This window comes from Rhinopithecus bieti, unplaced genomic scaffold (assembly GCF_001698545.2).
Source record: "Rhinopithecus bieti isolate Rb0 unplaced genomic scaffold, ASM169854v2 scaffold_11565, whole genome shotgun sequence".
Lineage (NCBI taxonomy): Eukaryota > Metazoa > Chordata > Mammalia > Primates > Cercopithecidae > Rhinopithecus > Rhinopithecus bieti.
In genome coordinates, this window is record NW_016807049.1 from 204,757 (window position 1) to 227,693 (window position 22,937).

The 22,937-nt window shown below is 38.3% G+C and overlaps 1 protein-coding gene across 1 annotated transcript in view; it reads right to left on the bottom strand.

Annotated features, from left to right (window-relative positions):
* FMN2 (formin 2) overlaps nucleotides 1-22,937 on the bottom strand; it is a 411,725-nt gene that overhangs the window by 70,771 nt on the left and 318,017 nt on the right. Inside the window, 1 exon segment of the mRNA XM_017879766.1 lies at nucleotides 14,597-14,648. Coding sequence (XP_017735255.1) covers nucleotides 14,597-14,648 — 52 coding nt within the window.

A 22,937-nucleotide genomic window follows, 5' to 3' on the forward strand; every position in this document is an offset into this window, starting at 1 on the left:
AGTGTAGCTGTAATTTCTACAATTCCAACCAACCCTATACCTACATCATCTTTCAAGGCAAATGGTAGGGAAATCAGCCAAAAAAATTTCTTCATGCTACTTTTAAGGTTTATCCACATCTGATGCAAGCCGGAGTAGGCAACAAAAAATCAGATGATGAACGGTTCTTGATGTAACGCTCTCATAATGAAAAAACTTCAATTTAAAAAAGTTCACTCAATATACTCCAAATTATCTCTTTTCAGATGGTTATATCTGTGAGCTTGATTGTTCCACCAGTCCTTCCCATCTCCCCAAAAAGTTAATGTTCCATTTTTCTTCCTTACATTGATTTTAGAAACCTTGTCTCAACTATAGACCAGGCTGGGGGAGCTGGTATCCTTCATGAGCTTATATTACCTATCTAGGAACTAACCAGATTCACCCTTTTGAGAATTTGCATTAATATCCATGGAGAAAATTCAAACTAGTCATGAGTGGCAGGTCACTACAATAAATACCAAGTAAGAATGATACTAAGTAATTATAATGTGCTAACTCTGAGCCAGGCACTGTTCTACTGCCCTCATTTTAGAAACAAGAAAATGGAGATACGGAAGTTTCAGTAACTTCCTCAAAGTCAGAAAACTGAAAAAGAAAATAAAAGGGGCTATAACAGGATTTGAATGCCAGCATTGTTTCTCAGAGCAGGATCTTAACCAAGGCACTAGACGCCGCCCTGGGGGAGATCTGGTGCTTGCACCTGACCCACTTCCCCACTCCTGAGGCTGCTTCCCTTGGCTTCCCCCACTCCTGAGGCTGCTTCCCTTCGCTTCCCCACCCCCGTCCTGAGGCTGCTTCCCTTCGCTTCCCCTCCCCCCTCCACCGTCCTGAGGCTGCTTCCCTTCACTTCCTGCTCCTGAAGCTGCTCCCTGCGCTTCCCCGCTGGAGGCTGCTTCCCTTTCTGTGGGATTCTGGAGGCCACTGAGAAATGCCTTTGGGCCTGTAATGTAGTTTAATTGTTCCTTTGTAATTTGTAGGCAAATGAGCCCTTCTAATGACAATCTTCTAAAACTGATTTCCAATTTGCCTCATAAAACGTAGATATAAATCAATAACTCGTTTTAATTCTCCTTAGAAAAAATTTTTTTTCTTCCTCTGAACAATGATTGTAGACTCATTTACTTAACTATTGAGTTCTGCAATCTCTGCGGTGCTTGAAGCATATTTTCTCAAGATGGACAATCCTAATAGATTTGGAGCATGATACTACAGTTTTTTTTTTTGAGACAGAGTTTTGCTTTTGTCGCCTAGGCTGGAGTGCATGCAGTGTCGCAACCTCAGCTCACCTGCAACACCCGCCTCCTGGGTTCAAGCCATTCTCCTGCCTCAGCCTCCTGAGTAGCTGGGATTACAGGCACGCACCACCATGCCCTGCTAATTTTGTATTTTTAGTAGAGACAGGGTTTCTCCATGTTGGTCAGGCTGGTCTCAAACTCCTGACCTTAGGTGATCCACCTTCCTTGGCCTCCCAAAGTGCTGGGATTACAGGGGGGAGCCACCGCGCTGGTCCTAAAGACACTTCATAACCTCATTTGTTAGCCCTTATTCTTTCCACTTTCTACTTTTTAAAAATACAAAACAGTAGACAAAATAGTATATCCTTCCTTTCTTGTATTATCTTCACCCTCTCCACCCCTTGTGCTACTTGCATTTCAAGAGCACAGTGATTAGAATCCCCAGCAAACACAGTGATTTCATTACTCTTCTTTCAGGTTTTAGGACACAAAAGTTAATTTAAGAGTTCTAACCTCTATTAACTTGGAGAACATAGCTTCTGGAGACAGTTTAGTCTGTTCTAGGCCAACAAATATTTTAAATATTGGGGTGGGAAAGATCTCAAGTTTATACAACAGGAAAGCTTCCATTTTTACAACAAAACTTTTCCAAAGGGCAGAAATTCTTTGATGTTTCTCTTATAATTATCAACCAAGACTGGAAAAAAGCATTAAAATTCTCATAATCAGAAAATCCTGAAATCCTTCTATTTGAAAAGCACTAACGCTAACAAACAAACTTTAGGAGCGATCTCCACCTCAGATTTTTTATAACTTGCCAAGGCCAGAAAATCTGCAGAGGGTGTCATGGGTTCCCCTACTGTTCATGTAAATGGATTTTATAAAAAGTTGGATAACGTAGCCACAGAAGAAAACCCATTTGTACAAAGAAAAGTGCTGTATCTAAAACTTACCACGTGGCCCAAAAGTAAAAGGCATGAAATAACAGCTTTCTACCTGGGAAGCCTTGCTCTGCTGGGCCTCCAGACAGTAAATCTTCTGCCAGGATTAGAAGTAGTTAACTAAGAAATCCAAATTGGGAAATAACAAACTCTAACTTTGTTCTACATTATCAATATTATTAAGGGAATGATGTCATTGTTTGGGGCTTTTGCAAAGACATTCCATGTCACTTCAGTTTTAATACCAGGCTGGAGCCTGCCTGGTCGGCCAGCCTAAGCCAGATAAACACAGACCTGTAGTCTTTCTATTCATCTCCGGATAGTTACTCAGAAAGATTCTGGAAAATATGCCTATTATGAACTAAACATTTCACTTTTCATTTTATCCATGTGCCAGAAGTCCATTCCTTGGATAAACATTTTACAAACTGACACTCTAAAAGTCACTGAACATGATAAAGTATGTGTGCATCAGTTCGGAACTGATTAAATATTTTCTCTCCCGTGACAAATGAATAGTTACATACTGTATGAAACCAGTGGAACCAACATTCTGTTTTCTTTCTTTCCCCGTTTTTTGTCTTTATTTTGAATGAAAGATTAATTTTCCATTTCAATTCATTTGTTATGCAATCTTGGCTTTGCTAAAATACCATTTAAGCAATATTACATGCAGAAATAGTATTTATTTTTTAAAATGTGTGATTTAAAGTTCTTCTACAAATGTGCGTTCTTCCATTACAACTTCTTGTCTTTTATTACTGGTTGTTTCCAATTGCCTTGCTATTATTTAAGTAGGAGAGAGAATCTAGTGTATTCTCTTTAAGAATATTTTTAAAAAGGTCATATGAGATACACTGAGTACATTTTAAAACTATACAGTCAAATCTTTATCACATAATAATGTCCAAATAAAGCACATTACTTATTAATTCTCTAAGTTTAATTGTGCTATTTGCTTCCTTATTAAACAAATTCACTATCATCTTATGGTCTCATCACAAGATCAGTTCTATCTAATCTTTCTAGATGTCTTTAGCTCCTGGAGGAAAAAAAAGACTTCTATTCTGAGACATGTGGCATGATCTCAGCTCACTGTAACCTCTGCTCCCTGGGTTCAAGCAATTCTCTTGCCTCAACCTCTCGAGTAGCTGGGATTACAGGCGCCTGCCACTGCACCAGGCTAATTTTTGTATTTTTAGTAGAGACAGGGTTTCACCATGTTGTTCAGGCTGGTCTCGAACTCCTGACCTCAGTTGAACTGCCTGCTTCGGCTTCCCAGTGCTAGGATTACAGGTGTGAGCCACTGCACCCGGCTGTTTTAAAGTTTTATATAAAATGTCAATAGCATGTATGTCTTGTAGAAAAATACAAATATCTTAAAATAAATGTTTTAATTTGTAGGAAACATCACAGACTTCCTAGAAAAAAGTGGCTTTACAATGATAGGAGTAGTTCATACACATTGCTTTGCTTGCCATTACTCACAGAGGTGCACACATTTCTCACCCTGATTTCCTTTGCCCAGAATGTCACCTTCACTGACTAACAAGGGTAAGCGATTTAACTGAATAGTTGCAATATAATTCAAATTTTACATTCAGTCATTTATATTAGCTTTATTGATGCCAGAATTAAATTTAGTGAAATCAACGCAACTGATAGCTGGAACAAACTGTGTTTCTAAAACCTTTTCTTTTTCTACATCGAAGTCAATTTCGCCTGAAAATATAGTTTTTACCCATAGAAATTAAATAAATAGAAGAAAAAAATCTGAAGAAAAGTTTCAAGTTAGCCTTAGTTTATTAAGAAACAAAGCAGATGTTGTAACTCCCAGTCTCATTATTTTTTAAATTTGAATATAGAGGAATGGACATTTATTAGACAAATTCAAAATTTCTCCATTCTCTGCCTATGAGCTGACATAGACATTAAGTGACTCTGTAGGAAATAAAAACAATCATATTTGGTCTGGTGATACTTTTCCATAATTGAAGAAAGCCGTGTATGCTAATTAAAAATAAAATAGAAGCAGAAGCTGACATAAACACACACAATGGGGATGAAGCCAACCTTAACAGCATTCTGCCGAAATCCATCTTGTAATACAATATGATGGCTTGGCTTCCCCAATGAAATCATCTGAAGATGAGAATATATTCATCTGCTTTGCATTTGGGATTTGGGTATGGTTCAAGACTCATCTGCCCAGCCGCCTTACTTTCCAGGAGAACCGAAGAGATCAGTTAAACTATTTATTCGAAAGCTATACAGTTTTGCTCATGAGAAAAAGGAGCTCAACGTTCCACTTTCTAGATTAATAGCAAAATGCATGAATAAACAGAATTAGCACATTAAAACTATTATGCTAACAAATGGAATATGAAAATGATCTGGCTTGATTTAAAAAATACACTAACCATTGTTTGTTTTAATACTATTTATAGAAGACAATCGTAATTATTTTCTTGATAAAAGTTCAGCTTATCCATTTTAAATGGGCTAAGAGTCAAGATGTTTAAAAAAATGTACTAGAATGTAAAGACAAATGAGGATAATGCCTTTCAAAGCAAGCTGATAATGTGTGTGTGAGGGTTACAAAATATTTTCACATGAATAAGTCTTCAAGAAATCGCTCTTAGGACCCACACTTGAAGAAGCTTTGCAGAGAACAAGCTATTCCATATTCCTACAGCCCCAGAGGATGAAAGAAAGGGTGAGGTTATATTCCTTTTTACATATGATGAAGTGGAGGCCCGGGAACTTGGGGAACATTCTGTGGTTTACCCACTTGTAATTCTGGAGTGGCAGAGCTAGGCTAAGAGGAAATGTCAGCGTCCTGTCCACCACGCAGCCCTGCCTTCTCTCATGATAACCTTGGTGAGCATACGGAACGCTGGATCGCCTCAAAAGCTCTGGGAAACTTCTCTTTTGGTACAGAAAAGGCTGTTCAGTTATTATATGATCCTTATTTGATCCTTATGGCATCTGATAGCCCAACTTAGCTATCACAATTATCTGTAAATAACTCTCAGCCATTTTTTTTTTCTTGAGACGGAGTCTTGCTTTGTCATCCAGGCCGGAGTGCAGTGGTGCAGTGGTGCAGTCTGGGCTCACTGCAAGCTCTGCCTCCCAGGTTCACGCCATTCTCCTGCCTCAGCCTCCCGAGTAGCTGGGACTATAGACACCTGCCACTACGCCCGGCTAATTTTTTATGTTTTTAGTAGAGATGGGGTTTCACCTGTGTAGCCAGGATGGTCTCGATCTCCTGACCTTGTGATCCACCCGCCTTGGCCTTCCAAAGTGCTGGGATAATAAGCCATTTTTAAAAATCAAAGCACAAAAATTTGTCACCAGTTTGTCAGTATCTCCTGCCATAGGGTGTACTCTGTTGCCTCTGGCTGTTACAGCATCACTGAGATAAAAACAGAATCCCACCAGCCAATTCCTTGGATTAGGAACTTTTTGATACAGTTATAAAATGAAACTTCCCCGTGTATTTTCTGTCTCAATGTCAAAGGGCTAAATAGAGGGCTGGAAAATGAAGAACAACTTTTTTAGTACCTCCAAGTCTTGCCTCCAAAATTAATTTCATCTAGTTTGTGATAATATGATATGTAGAACATGATAAGAATAATCTATAATAAAAATAAAAGGAGAAATGGAAGATAGGAAAAATGTATGCCTAAATTCATACTCCTGGCTATCCTCTCCCTCTAGGTCTTGCCAAGACAACTGAAATATTTGGAGATAAAATACAGTTAGGATCTGTATATGTGTATGTGCATGTGTATCTTTTTTTTTTTTTGAGATGGGGTCTCACTCTGTCACCCATGCTGGAGTGCAGTGGCTCCATCTCGGCTCACTGAACCCTCTGCCCTCCGGGTCCAAGCGATTCTTTGCCTCAGCCTCCGGAGTAGCTGGGATTACAGGTGCATGCCACCATACCTGGCTAATTTTTTAATATTTTTAGTAGAGATGGGGTTTCACCATGTTGGCCAGGCTGTGTTCTTGAACTCCTGACCTCAGGTGATCTGTCTGTCTTGGCCTCCAAAAGTGCTGGGATTAAAGGTGTGAGCCACCACCCCGGCCTGTGTATGTATTTTGTTTCATTTGTGTGTGTGTGTGTGGTGGGGGGGGGAGTAAAGAAAGTCTTGGCCAAGTCAAGCAAAAGAAGAGCTCCATAAAAAACTGAGGCTTTGGGTCCTAAAGAAATTTACATAGGAAGAAAGTACATATGGTGAGCCACTGTTGAGACTGGGGTGGCAGATGAAATATTCAAGGCCTCAATGCTGGGAAGGAGACCTGGGACTCTAGAATCTTGGTCAAAGTCCACCATTCCCTCAATGGTCTGAGAGGAGGCAGCCTGCCAGCCAGCCCGGCAGGTGGATGCCCACTGCACATCAGCAGAAATGTTTCTCTCTGCTTACATACAAGGTCCTAGAAGCAGTTAACTGGGCTGATACTGGTATGCTTGTTTTGTGGCTATTAGACAGACTATAGGAAGGAATATAGTGATTTTATTTTTTACCCTGGCTTCCTATGAGTTGCTCCTGGGTTACATATCTTATTGTTCTGCCAGTGGTGGTCAGCGGTTGTGCTGAGTTCCCTGGTGCCAGTGAGGCTTATAGCATATGTTCATGGATTCCTACACAGCTTGGGGATTGTTTCCAAGTCAGCCTGACCTCCTGATCTGATGCTTATTAGCGGGTGCAGCCTAGTAAGCTTATGCACAGCCTTCCAACCTCTGGGATTGACTATGATTCCAAAAGGATCCTTCTTGGCTATCTTCTTCCCTTGATCTCTCTGTTAAACTTCTGATTGCTCAGCCATTTTGCTTGTTGCTGCTGTATCATGGAGCTACGAATACCCTCTCAACTGCTCTCCATCTAGACCTCTATTGTTTCAGACAAAGCTCTTAGGTATGAAGTTCTTCACGTTCTGTTCCAAACAAAATCCGCATTCTCAAGCAGATCTGTAGAGCTCTGGGCAGGACTTCTGTGCACCTGCACAATGGTTAAAGCTAGGATTAGGACAGTGGTCTGCTTCTTCCAAAGCAACACTCCTGCTGTGTAACAAGGAGTTGAGGTGGGGGACCCCTAGTCTTCATGTATTCTCCCTCCTGGTGTAGAATCTCTGCCCTAAAAGTCAGCTAGAGTGGAAGCACTGGGGCCCAGCATTCTTGGTCTGCAACACCTAAGCTGGAGCATCTGCCTTTTAAGTAATGAAGTGTTGAGAAAGGGAGCCCCTTCTTACCTGCACTGTTAGTCTGGAACAGAACTGCAATAAGCTGGAGGTAGTGGGATGAGTAATTCTGGCAGCCTGCTGACCCAGTGAGACGCCAGAGCTTCCGCGTATGAGCTTGGGAGAGTGGAAGCCCCTATTTTCGTGACTGTAAGTGTCTGGATTAGAGCTGCTGCAGCGGCTCCCATAAGACGTAGTAGGACACAATAGGTAGTGATTCCAATGCCTTAGACTCTTGCTGTTCTTATCATGATTTAGATTTTCTTGGACAAATGATTCCCCATTTGCTGCATGTCCATAGAACAATTTCTAGACATGTTAAATAACTGTTTTATATTGTTTCCTCCAGTTTAATGGTTGTTGTGAAGACAGTTCATGCTAAAAGTCAGTCTCCCAAGCTCGGGTATTTTGGTAAATGGAAGAAAAGGAAATTTTGAAAAGCTCTTATGAAGTTGATACTCTACATATATATTTTACTCATTTAACCTACTTAATGAGTTAAGTAATGAACTGATCACCACATTTATAATGTGGACATTGTTTTTCTTTTTCTTACAGATGAGGACATGGATTCAAAAGTTGCAATAAATCCTTGGAGCCATGGTGCCAGCAGTTTGGTGCAGGTACCGAAATACAGACCTGATTCCAAAATCTATGCTCCATAACCATCCGAGGCCACCCAGGGCTGCAATCCATGGAGACAGCGAGAAACATGACAACAAACAAATACATTGCCCAAGTCTGAAATCTGACTCTGGTTTCTAATTCTACCACTAAACTTTTTATAATTTCCGATTATAAAAATAATGTGAAAATAACGTAGCGAGTAACATCTATTGATCGCTTGGGACTAAGCATCTGCCAGAGATTTCATTTAATTCTCACCTACAAAGTAGGCACTATTTTCCTGGGGTGATGGGATTGGTCTAAGGTCACAGAGCTATCACGTGTAAGAGGCAGGATCCAGACTCAAAAGCCCAGAGGATCAGAGTTACACTGCTTTCCTGCGTACAGTTACTACTGATTGGTGCCCCAGTTACATAGGAGTGCTGAGAAAAATGGCACAGAGACTTCTGTCTTTGGAGTAAACTCAAATGTTCCATATGATTCATTATTCTTAGTTTTACTTTTGAATTTCGGGGTTCATTGTTTAATTATAAAAGATGGTAACGATTTTGTCATTTGCCAGTAATTTTTTCATGCAACTCACTGAAATTTCTGATTTTATAATTTCAGGCCTTTGACCTCAGCGTTTGCTTTTCATAGAAACTGGTGAATTCTGTTTACTAGTTTGCTATGACAATATTTGTTATCAAGCCAAGAACTACTAAATATGTAGTATCTGTTCAGTGAATATAAAAGATGTTGCCAGCCAGGCACGGTGGCTCATGCCTGTAATCCCAGCACTTTGGGAGGCCGAGGCGGGCGGGTCACTTGAGGCCAAAAATTTGAGACCAGCCTGGCCAACATGACCAAACCCCATCTATACTAAAAATACAAAAAAAAAAAAAAAAAAAAAAAAAATTAGCTGGTGTGGCCAGCGCATGCTTGTAATTCTAGCTACTGGGGAGGCCTGAGGAATGAGAATTGCCTGACCTGGCAGGGATGGAGGTTGCAGTGAGCTGAGATGGCCTCCAGTCTGGTTGTCAGAGCAAGACTATGTCTCAAAAAAAAAAAAAAAAAAAAAAAAAAAAAGATCTTGCCTACTGAATTAATGGCAGAGAATTTCTTCAATAAATTTTTTCCTCAAGGCTCATAAGGTTTCTCTTTAGAAATTGTGATAGTTAATTTTATGTATCAAGTTGGCCAGGTCATAGTGCCCATTTTGGGGTCAAACACCAGTCTAGATGCTATTGTGAAAGCAGTTTTTAGGTGTGGTTAACTTTTTTTTTTTTTGAGGAGTCTCTGTTGCCCAGGCTAGAGTGCAGTAGCGTGATCTCGGCTCACTGCAAACTCCGCCTCCCAGGTTCAAGCGATTCTCATGTCTCAGCCTCCTGAATAGCTGGGATTATAGGCCCCTACCACCATGCCTGGCTAATTTTTTGTATTTTTAGTAGAAATGAGGTTTTGCCATGTTGGCCTGGCTGGTTGACCAGGCTGCTCTCAAACTCCTGAGCTCATGTGATCTGCCTGTCTCGGCCTCCCAAAGTGCTGGGATTACAGGCATGAGCCACTGTGACTGGCCTAGGTGTGGTTAACACTTACATTACTAGGCACTGAAAAAAGTAGATTTCCCTTTAAAACATGCTGGGTCTCCTCCAATCAGTTGAAGATCTTAAGACTCAGGTTCCTGAATATGAAATAATTCTGTCTGTAGACTGCTTCAGACTCAAGATTGCAATATTCCAAGGAACTTAATCAAATCAACAAGCAAAAACAATCCAATTAAAACAATAGGCAAAGGACATAAATAGACACTTCTCAAAAGAAGACATACAAGTGGCCAACAAACATGGAAAAATGCTCAACATCGCTAATCGTCAGAAAAATACAAATCAAAATCACCATTGGATACTATCTCACACCAGTCAGGATGGCAATTATTAAAGTCAAAACGTAACAGATGTTGGCAAGGCTGTGCAGAAAAGGGAATGTTTGTACACTGTTGGTGGGAATGCAAAGTTGTTCAGCCACTGTGGAAAGCAGTTTGGAGATTTCTCAAAGAACTGAAAACAGAACTATAATACCATTCGACTCAACAATCCCACTACTGGGTATACACCCAAAGGAAAATAATGCATTCTATCAAAAACACACACAGTCGTATGTTCATCGCAGCACTATTCACAATAGCGAAGACATGGAATCAATCCAGGTGCCCATCAGCCGTGAATTGGATAAAGAAAATGTGGTACACATACATCACGGAATACTACGCAACTATGAAATGAGTGAAATCATGTCCTCTGCAGGAATGCAGATGGAGCTGGAGACCATCATCCTAAGAGAACTAATGCAAGAACAGAAAACCAAATACTGCCTATTCTCACTTGTAAGTGGGAGCTAAACACTGATCACACATAGACATAAGGATAGGAACAACAGACACTGGAGCTACTGAACAACACAGGGGGATCACGGGCTCAAAAACCACCTACTGGGTACTACGCTCAATACCTGGGTGATGGGATCATTTAGATTCCAAACCTCAGTGTCATGCAATATACCCACGTAACAAACCTGCACGTGTATCCCTTCATCTAAAATAAAAATTAAAATTTATAAAGAGAAGAAAAAAAGATTGCAACATCAACTCCTACCGGAATTGTCACCTTGCCCTGCTAATTTTAGACTTGCCAACTTTTACAATTGCATGAGTCAATTCCTTAAAATAAGTTTCTCTATCTTTCTTTACACACACACACACACACACACACACACACACGCGAAAACCTCAGAGATATTGTGGGTTTCGTTCCAGACCACTGCAATAAAGTGCATGAATATTGTAATAGAGTTACATGAATTTTTTGGTTTCCTAGTGCATATAAAAGTTATGTTTACATTATACTACCGTCTATTAAGTATGCAACAGAATTATGTCTGAAAAAATACATACTTTATTCGCAGATACTTTGTTACTAAAAAAATGTTAATGATTATCTGAGTCTTCAGTGACTCAGTATCTTTTTGATGTTGATGACTACTGATTGATTGGAATGGTGGCTGCTGTAGGCTGGGGTGGCTGTGACAATTTCTTAAAATAAGACAACAATGAAATCTGCCACATCAATTCGCTCTTTCGCAAGAGATTTCTCTGTAGTATATGATGCCATTTGATAGCACTTTACTCACAGAAGAGCTTCTTTCAAAACTGGAGTCAATCCTCTCAAACCCTACTCCTGCTTTGTCAACTAAGTTTATGTGATATTCTAAATTCTTTGTTGTGATTTCAACAATGTTCATAGCATCTTAACCATGAGTAGATTCCATCTCAAGAAACTACTTTCTTTGCTCATTCATAAGAAGCAACTCCTCATCTGTTCAAGTTTTATTATGAGATTGCAGCAACTCAGTCACATCTTCAGACTCTACCAATTCTCTATTTCTACCACATTTGCAGTTACTTTCTCCACTGATGTCTTGGAATCCTCAAAACCATCTGTGAGGGTTACAATTAACTTCTTCCAAACTCCTGTTAACGTTGATATTTTGACCTGCTTCCATGAATTATGAATGTTATTGATGGCATCTAGAACGGTGAATCCTTTCCAGAAGGTTTCAATTTACTTTACCCAGATCTCTTAAAGGAATCACTACCTATGGCAGCTATAGCCTTACCAAATGTATTTCTTAAATAATAAGACTTGAAAGTCAAAAGTACTCCTTGCTCCATGAGCTACAAAATGAATGTTGTTTTAGCAGGCATTGAAACATGATTCTCTTTGTACATCTCCAGCAGAGCTCTTGGGTGACCAAGTGCATGGTCCATGAGATGTGATATTTTGAAGGGAATCTTTTCTTTTTTTCTGAGCAATGGGTCTCAGCATTGGGTTTAAAATATTCAGTAAGCTATGCTATAAACAGATGTGCAGGCTTTGTTGTTCCATTTATACAGCACAGGCAGAGGAGATTTGACATAATTCCTACGGGCCCTAGCATTTTCAGAATGGGGAATGCGCACTGGCTTCAGCTGAGAGTTACCAGTTGCATTATCCCCTAACAAGACACTCATCCTGTTTTTTGAAGTTTCACTTTTTAAAAAATTTATTTACTTATTTATTTTTGAGACCGAGTCTCGCTCTGTCACCCAGGCTGGAGTGCACTGGCGTGATCTCAGCTCACTGCAACCTCTGCCTCCTGGGTTAAAGCAATTCTCCTGCTTCAGCCTTCTGAACAGCTGGGATTACAGGCATGCACCACCATGCCGGGCTAATTTTTGTATTTTTAGTAGAGAAGGGATTTTACCATGTTGGCCAGGCTGGGCTCGAGCTCCTGACCTCAGGTGATCCACCCACCTTGGGCTCCCGAAGTGCTAGGATTACAGGCGTGAGTCACCATGCCTGGCCCTGTTCTCTGAAGCTTTAAAGTCAGGCATTGATTTCTGTCTAGCTACAAAAGTCCTACATGGCATCTTCTTCCAACAGAAGATATTTCATCTACATTGGAAATATGTTGTTTAGCTACTTTCATGAATTACCTTAGATCTTCTGGATAAGTTGCAGCTTCTCTATCAGCACTTCTTGCTTCACCTTGCACTTTTTTGTTACAGAGAAAGCTTCTTTCCTTAAACTTCATGACCCCACTTCTACTGGCCTCAAACTTTTCCTCTCCAGTTTCCTCACCTATTTCACCCTTCATAGAATTGAAGAGCATTAGGGCCTTGCTCTGGATTAGGCTTTGGTTTAAGGGAATTGAAACAGGTTCAACGGTCCCATAGCACTGATGTTTATGATTTAATTTGAATAAACATAGAAACTGACCCTCACAGTTTTGAAACTTGAGAAAGTTACATTTGTCTTTTTTGAGTTCCTTTCTCAGGAAACCAACCATCAGGCTTCCAACATAGTGTCAAGGAACTGAAACTCACCAGATCACTGCATCTGGACAATGAGATGCCGACCCTTCAGCCACTGTGATTGCCTAACCCACCAGTTGCTTGCTGCTGACTACCTCCTCTTCCTTACCCCTCCCTAATTCCTACTCTCCCATACATGGTTACATTTCTTCCGTGCTATATAAATCCCTAATTTTAGTCAGTCAGGGAGATGGATTTGAGACTGAGCTCCCATCGCCTTGGCTGCAGCACCCGATTAAAGCCTTCTTCCCTGGCAATACTGATCTCAGTGACTGGCTTTCTGTGTAGCTGTCCTCAACCAAACCCCTGGCATTTTGGTAACAGACTATTGTGGCTGGTTTGATCTTCTATTTAGACCACTAAAACTTTCCCCATAGCAGCAAGAATGCTGTTTTGCTTTCTTATCATTCATGTGTTCATTGAAATAGACTTTTAATTTCCTTCAAGAGTTTTTTCTTTGCATTCATAACTTGGCAACAGTTTGGCACTAGAGGTCTAGCTTTGGGCATATCTCGGTTTTGGATATACCTTCCTCATTCAGTTAACCATTTCTAGATTTTGTTTTAAAGTGAGAGATGTGTGACTCTTTCACTTGAATACTTAGAGGCCACTGTTGGGTAATTAATTGACCTAATTTCAATACCGTTGTGTCTCAGGGAATATGGAGGCCTGAGGAGAGGGGAGAGGCAAGGGAACAGCTGGTTGGTGGAACAGTTAGAACATACAATATTTTTCTACTACATTTACCATCTTATATGGGTCAGGTCATGGTGTCCCAGAACAATTACAATAATAACATAAAGGATCACTGATCACAGATCACCTATGGTAACAGATAATAAAAATAAAAAGCTTGAAATATTACAAGAATTAACAAAATGTAACACAGAGACATGAGGTGTGCACATGCTGTTGGAAACATGGCACTGATAGGCTCACTAGAAGCAGAGTTGCCACAAACCTTCAATTTGTGGGGAAAAAAATACAATTATCTGCAAAGCACAACAAAGAGAAGTGCAATAAAATGAGGTAGCCTGTGTGTGTGTGTGTGTGTGTGTGTGTGTGTGTGTGTGTTTATATCTGTATCACCAGTTTGTCCTTTCTTTCTAGAGAACCCTGGCGGATATAGAGAGATGGGAGGAGAAGAGAAAATGGAGGCAGAGAAGCAGGGAGATTTCTGAGATACTTTTCTATGTTTACCCATAATTGCAAGTCTCCATTCTGGAAATGAAGGCGCATCCCAGGAAAGCTCATTGCTCCCTACTTAGACTTCACTTTTGAATACGGAAATTACATAGTTTTTAAAAATTATCCGAACTCTGAAACAGGTTCTTGCTATCTTCATTCTTTTGTGTATTTCCATAGTTCTAAATCCCATGTAAAAGAGAAGGTGCTAAGCTAGTCACAATAATTTGGTATTTAACAGAATTATATGTTACCCAGAGTAACAAAAATTCAGAAATCCACTGTGGATTTATTTAGAGTACACTGTTTTATTAGATGTCTTTTTGTTTTATGCTTGGAAATTAAAATGTAACTAATAATTGGTTCCTTGAGATGAAATACACTTAGCATGTTATAAGCCTATTCTGGGAGGAAATAAAGTAATTTCTCACCATTTATGAGTCTCTGTCAGTGAATTTTCCTCTGCCTCTTGGTCAATTTTGGCTGAAAGTGCAAGAAAATAAAAGTATATGAGATAAGTGATAAGCTGTTACACTGTTTCAAGCAACATCTGCCCTAAATAACATAACTTATTTTCATTATTAATTCTATTGTACTACAACCAGAAGCTTATTTCAAATCTATGGATGTCATAGATACATGATTTAAATGATTCTACTTAATTTTAATTAAGTGGATCTTATTACATTGACACAGGCAAGACATATTATCTAATCAAAATTTTGGATTCTGAAAAACTTTCTTTAATGCAGTCACATTAACCTGAGAGAAGAAAACACTAGCTTTATATTTATATTAGATGTGTCAGTGTTTAAATGCCAACAATTAGTTGAAAATAATTCCCTCAAGCAAAGGCGTAAACACTACGTCAAAAAAACAAAACAAAACAAAACAAAAAAAACAAAAAACGCCTAAACAGAAATGGTATGTGACATTCCTCAGTTATGTTAAGAATTTTGAACTCATTTCAGTAGTTCATACCAGACCACAGGTGAATAGATCATGGTCTGTTCTGAAAAGGGGGAATGTGATAATATATCCATTTGCTTGCTATCATTTTTATTTAAAAATAAAGAATTGGGATCTGCTACAAACCCAAAGGTCAAATTTGAGGAGATTAAATCAGTATTCCAAATTGCTTAAAATAACGTAGGAACTCCATCACTTAAAGTATGGCCGTGACTTCATTTTTTTTTTTTTTTGACAAGTAAGCATTCTAGGAATTATGTATTACTTCACCTCCATCCATTTCCCTACACCTCCATACATATTAATATATGTTTGACATGAAAGTTTTGAAGATACTCTTACTTCATGCATTGCTCTTTGATATTTTTAGTCTGTCTCTTAGATTTTAAAACATTTGTTGGGACCTGCTAAATAGATTTCATGACTCACTAATGGTTTGTGACCCACAGTTTGAAAATCACTGAGCAACAGGACAAAAAAAAATTAAAATGTAAAAAATAAACCCTGGGACTAGTGAAAGAAGAAGTTGTGTTTTATTATCATTCCTCTTTGGGTCACATGTGGGGCCATTTGGAGAACTTAGGAGACATAGTGGAGCAGGGCAAATTGGTGATAAAAAAACGGGAACTGTGCATGAAATAAAACCCACGGTCACTTGGAAACTGTTAGTGTCTCTATCACTGCTTACAACACAATAGAACAGCTTAGGCTAGTTCATGTTTTACAACCTCAAGACAGTGTTCTTTCAAAGGTTTGCATGGTATCTGCAAAGTCATAACCCAGTGTCATGTTGCCACTCTTTGCCAGGATTTTCAGGATTTAACAGGGATCATTTCAGGTAGCAGCAGATATTTTTTTCCTTCTTTCCTTTCCCTTTTTGTACACCAGATTGTTTGTATAAACTTACAGGTCAATTGATAACTATATTAAAAAATAGAATGAATATTCTATGATTTTACTTTGAAAAGGCTCCAGCGTGAACATAATGTTTTATAAAAATCTGCTCTGAGATGCCCTGCATAAAAGATGACTTGCTTCCAGAAACAATTCTAGGAATACATAAAGTTTGTTTAGGCGAAGTAACAAAAGCACTACAATGCATACTATTTTCAGGAAGGGTATTTTCCAATTGCCCTCACATATCTTTGCTTTTCTTTGCAAAGTACAGAGATTAAGGCAGACTAGAAGAAGGAATTTCTAGACTATTTTAGAAGATTAAAGTAAATGATTTATGACACTTAAAAACACACTACCGTACAACAAGATGCCAGAGATCTGTATTCGATTCCTGATTTTGCCATTTAAATTATCTCTGTGACTTTAGGCAGATGCATCTGTTAACATGTACAAAATACTTAGCATGGTGACTCCAATAATCAGTAGAAACTTAATAGATAAACAACCTTTGAAAATTCTGGACCTGAAGATCTCAACATTCTTAAAGTGATATCATATATAATGTTTAACTGAGTCAGTCAACTAATAATTTATTATATTCCAATGTTATATTCAATAAAGAAAACACATACAGCTTTTCAAAAAGCATAAGCTTTTCAATTGTGTTTAGTGGAATAAAGTACGTTTTATTTGTTCATAATGACCTCTCTTGATGTTCACCCAAACAGCTCTTGCTTAGTTGCGTGAGCAAGTTGGGCTGAAACAAAAACTTTAATCCAATTCGACAGAAGACTGATTCTTATTGAGGGAACAAAACATAAAGCCAGACTTTCTTATCAAACCTAATAGCCGTATCACAATCAGAAAGACAAATTGCAATAAGAAACAATCTCTTAAAATGCTCTATTATCCATTATTTTACATAATTTTGAAGCTAAAGGGATTTGTGTATTCAAACTGTAATCAGCTTCAATAAACAGTCAAATGAGAGATCAGAGCAAGAACATTAGAGTACACATTTCAATTCCTGATGTAGAGTCAATAATTCAAGGAACTGAACAGATTTCCTTTGTGTACCAATCTTAGGAGAAAACTTTCTGAAAATTGGGGTGCAATTCCATTTTATGGAAAAACAGAGATACCGTTTTTCCAACATGCTGCTTGCATATATGCATCATCAATATTTTATTGTCACCATATATATATATTTTTTGAGACAGGGTCACACTTTGTCACCCAGGCTGGAGTGCAGTGGTACAACCATGGCTCACTGCAAGCTGCAATTCCTCCTGTAATCCTCCTGCTTCAGCCTTCCAAGTGGCTGGGATTACAGTGTGTGCCAACACGCCTGGCTAAATTTTTCAATCTATTTTTTGTAGAGATGGAGGTCTTGCTATGTTGCCCAGGGTGGTCTCAAACTCCGAGGCTCAAGCAATCCTTCCGTCTTGGCCTCTCAAAGTGTTGAGATTACAGGCATGAGCCACCATGCTTGGACAACAATTCTTTTAAACATACTTATGGGGTTAACTTAGTGACAACTGCAGGACATGGTTGCTTTACATGGTGAGGGCAAACCTTCCAAACCAAAATAAAATGTAATTTAATCAGTGAAAATTAAGATATCATTTGGAATAAAATACATCTGCCATTCATTCATGAGGCAAGCAAGCTAATTACATGCAGTGACCCCAATCAGACCAGCTGTGCTTTTCAGTTTGAGAAACAACTCTGATAGGCTGTGTACCACCATTGCTACATGCACAGACTTTCAAACATGACTTTGCTGAAGGTAACACAGAAAATGAGGTGATTTTTCTATTTGCAACAACTTATTGTTATTTGATTTCCTAGAGTATTGTTTTCTAAAAGTACAAAAATTATTTTCAGATTTCTAATGGCATAAATGGTTTTGCAGAGTTTTGAAAGCCAGTGTAACTTTTAGCAGCAGTTTCTTATGTAGTGATAATCAACTATTAATAAACTTCATTTTAATAAAGTATGCCAAGTGAATTGCATAAAAGAGATAAAAAAGATTTCAATTTTCTACTACAAGATTAATTTCCCAACTCTTTAGAGTAGACACTTCATTTCTTTTTGACATGATTCAAATGATCAGGATGGCAAATTTCTGGTCATTCATCATCAAGATAATTATAGGGTAGCTAAAGCAGCATTCAAAATAGACAAATAGGCACAAGGCTTCGTTGGTGATCTTCATATTGTCATCAAATCACTGAGCTTTCTGTGCTACTGTTGCCCAGCAATGCCTGACCACTTTTTTTTTTTTTTTTTTTTTTTGACACAGAGTTTTGCTCTTGTTGCCTGGGATAGAGTGCAATGGCGTGATCTTGGCTCACTGCGACCACCACCTCCCCAGTTCAAGCGATTCTCCTGTCTCAGCCTCACAAGTATGTGGGATTACAGGCACATGCCACCACAGCAGGCTAATTTTTCTAGTTTTAGTAGAGATGGGGTTTCATCATATTGGTCAGGCTGGTCTTGAACTCCTGACCTCAGGTGATCCGCCCACCTCAGCCTCCCAAAGACCACTTTTGACAGAAGCGTTTTTATGATGCCTAATGGACATCACCACCCAAGGGCATCCAGATCTCTGAGAGCAATCACCTCTCCTCTACCTTGTACCATAAAAGCTACACTTTTTTGTAAATGCTTACACTTTGCAAGGTCTTTCTCCCACTCTGCCTCTCATCTTCAGATCCCACAAGGTCCAGTGTTGGGAGCTAGAACATGAGCTTTAGTCAGGTAAACCTGGGTTTGAATTGTAATGCAGCCATTGAATTGCAGTAGATTTCAATAAATTTGAATAGTCGCTTCTTTGATGTAATAACTTTTATTCATCATTAAAGCAGGGTAACAATTTCTTTTTCATTGAGTTGTTTCATGATTTAATAAGATAATGTATAAATCACCTGGTATCTAGTCATCCTCTTCCTGTCTTTCCTTTATGCCCACATCAGTATTACTATAAAGTAGGATGGAGATGCGTTGCTTGCAATATGTGAAAAGTCTTCCATTGTAGGAATCTCACATATTTCCTTGTTAATTTTTCTATACAGAATCCAGATGTTGAATTAAAAATATACTTTGCTAAAATAAGGTTGCCTCTTTACAGCGACAGAGAAATTATGGCCAAGACCTTTATAAAACCACGGGATTGCTTTAAAATATATTTAATAGATTTTACTTCTACTTAATTTGTGTGTGAAGTTGTTTTAATTGGCATAGAATGGAGAAGTCCAATGCCTGCAGTAGAAGCACAGAGATTAATAGCTCCTTACTCCCCTCCCTTCTTTTTAAAGACACAGCAGTAAATAAAATTGCTACAAGGGATAAGATAATACTTTAGGTGAATTTAGTGAGAACCTGATGAAATCTAAAAGATAGAATGATTTTTTTAAAAAAATTTAATCCTCTTCTAAAGCTCACCTCTTTATTCCAAACATACTGTGCGTAATTATTCATAGCTTGATGTTTGAGATCCACTGCCAAGAAAAATGTTCTGAGATAGAGTATACTGAAAACAGAATTAATAGCGGAGTAGAGTGATAGTAAAATAAAGCAATCAATCCTCCACTGACACTGGAGGAAAGGAACAGGATGATGTAGTTTAAGAAAAAAGGCAACAATGAAAAGTGGTTTATCATGACAATATTCAGAGAATACCAGTAACCCTTACTTGAATAGACCTAAAATTGCAGCTCCTTAGGGAAGCTGATCACTTGCTGTACCTATTATTTTAGTGATGATGTTTTCCCTTTTGCCCAACCCCCAAATCTCAAATGATAGAGATCTGCAATTTGAGGCAGAGAAAGCCTATAGTTGGAACCATACAACAAAAGAAACATCAAATGTTTTAGGAGGCAGCTTTTATTTATTTGGTTACTTTTCTTTCCATCTATTTATTTTAGAGTTAAGGGCATAAGATTACCTTTTAGATTTGATCCTACCAAAGAGACCATTGGCTTAGACAGTCCTGTGCCACTGAACATGCAACTGATTAAAAATAGTGATTTAATGGTTCTGTTACAGAACTTTTTTATTTGGTGATGTCTTCTCCAACGGCACTAATGTATCTGACTCCAAATCTCTACCTCCACTAATACTTTCTGGTGGTTGCTGTCCTACTAAGTTACTATTTTGACCCAGTGATTAGTGTCTGTAGTCGCTGTCTGGCTCCAGACTCTTTTGCAATGTGAAATATTTCTGCTGAACTTGTTCCAAATGGCTATGAGTAAGCAAAGACACGAAATGGACGCCCTTTCTGATCTTGAGCTTTCATGAGGGAATACCACATATTCCCAGGTAATTGGAGACAGAGTTGCATTTGAGTAATATCAGATGGAAGGCAACTCAGAACCCTTTCATGTGCTTGTCTAGGCTCTAAATCTTTTGCTATTTTCCTTTTATTTAAAGTGTTAACTAGTTTTTGTTTATAATTAGCTATGAATGTGCATTCCAGTTGCTTTTAAGTGCAGCCAGTATGGGATATTTTTTAGACACATGCAGTGCCTTTCCTCTGAGTCATTTAAAGTTGTCATTTAACTGAAGATACATTGCTTTAGTTTTGAGATTTTTGACATACTTTTCCTTTCGACGATGAACTAAAAGTCAGGTAAATTTAAGTAGTTCATACATGTCACAGTGTATGACTTTCAGAATATCTTTCCTTAGACAGCAAGAGAAATAGCTAAGTCCCAATGCACCTTCCTCCTCTACGCTGCGCAGGTTCTTAGGACAATAAAACAATGCTGTGGAACACTCCTAGGAAGAAGAAAGAGAGCATCTGAGGCATAAAATGACAACTTGACCTTTGCAATAATTCACAGCTACCTTTTATTTAATACTGAGGGTTATTTCAACTTTGTATGTAAAATATAAATGTATGGGGGCTAGTTATTAAAAACTCAAGGACATATACATAATAGAAAATGACACATACTTTAAACATTTTATATATGTGGCTACTGGCCAAACCTAAAATATAGGAAAGCAGTGCGCTATTATCACCCAGCCTGATGTAGGCATTGAAGTGGTCCTCAGTGAAATTTCTCTCCAAATCTTCGTTTTAAAGCCAAAGTAGAAAAGACATGGGAAAACATAATATGCATCCATGAGCTAGACAGTACAGTAGACAGTATAGTCTAAAGGAGCTGGAACAATTTTCCTACTAGAAAATTGCTGACTCGAACTAAAGTTTTATATCAAATCATACCCAAATCTATGCATTACTCTACCTACAGGATAAGCAAATCTCTCCCAGACTTTCACTAATGTAGCATAGAAATAAAGACATGCCTTGGGCCAATTCCTTTCCTTTTTCTTTGCTAAGAGACAACTACCCTATTGAAGAATATAAATGAAGCATACACTTAACTAATACCAGGCTGAACTTAAATAAAAATCCTTCAGATAAAATGAAAACTTCACTGAGCCTTTAACTAAAAATATGCAAATACATGCATTAGGGCTGAGCTTTCCATATTGATAGCAATATCAATTAATTCCAATTTAGGGATTCAAACTATCGAAACACAAAACTGCTGGAAATAAAAATCAGAAAGCCAAAAAAACTTCTGGTGTGTTTCTTTTCTTCCTAATCTTACTTGCCAAAACAATGCTTAAAGCCTAGGGTATTCCAATCCTAGAGACAAAAGCCACATAATTTAACATTACAATATTTCAGCCAACATTTGAATGTCTAGCTTTGTTAGGGACTCGTATGCAGGTAATATTACATAGTTTTTTCCTTCAAGAAAACGGTAGATCGAGAGAGAGACAAATAATCATACATGTAGATGTTATAGAGATGTTTAAATGGGAATGTTAATATGGAATGATGTTGATATAACTATTCTAATTCTCTACATATAATAACCCAAGATAATAAACTCTATAAGAAAGGGTTTATAATTACTCCTACTTAAAATCAGGAAATTAGTGATTAAAAAACTTGATTAAGATTCCAGAAACATTAAATAAAGGAGACAGGATTCAAACTCATGGAGTCGGACTCCAAAGTCTTAACACTGGCAAATTAGCTATGAGTACAGTTAAGTGAAACATCCATTTGCCTATCGAGAGAGAAGTCAATAAGGAAAAGACAAAGGCAATGCATGGGAGTTGGGACTAAAATGATTAACAAGTTAGTCAAGTAGAAAAAGGATCAGAGACCGGAGAGGGTAAATAATGAACAGTAGGAAAAAAGACACAGGAGCAAAGTTGCACCAGAGTTCGAGACGTCAAGACGAAAGATAAAGGAGGCAAAACTGGAAATACAAAGGACAAGAGCTGGCAAAAATGCCATGCAGAGGCAGACCCAGCCTCTCATGGTGTGATCACACAACAGGCAAAGCAAAGGAGATTGAATTGTGTTCATTTGCTTTGATTTGATTTTTGCCTAGAATATATTTCGTTCTTTTAAAAATTATTATTTTAGATTCGGGGGGTATATATGCAGGTTTGTTACATGGATATATCACATATGCTGAGGTTTGGGCTTCTACTGAATCTATCACCCAAATAATAAACATAGTATTCAATAGGTAGTTTTTTGACCCTTCCCTCCTCTTCCTCTTCCCGCCTTTGGAGATTCTAAGTCTATTGTTTCCATCTTTATGTCCATGTGCACCCATTATTTAGCTCCCACTTAAAAGTGAGAATTTGTAGCATTTAATTTTCAGTTTGCATGTTAATACACTTAGGATAATAGCCTTCAGCTGCATCCATGTTGCTGTAAAGGACACAACTTTATTCTTTTTTAAGACTGAGTAGTATTCCATATATATATATATATATGGTAGTATATATAATATGGTAGTGTTCCATATATAAAGAAAAAATATGTATTTCTGTCATCTGTTATGATGCTGTTGATGGACACAGGTT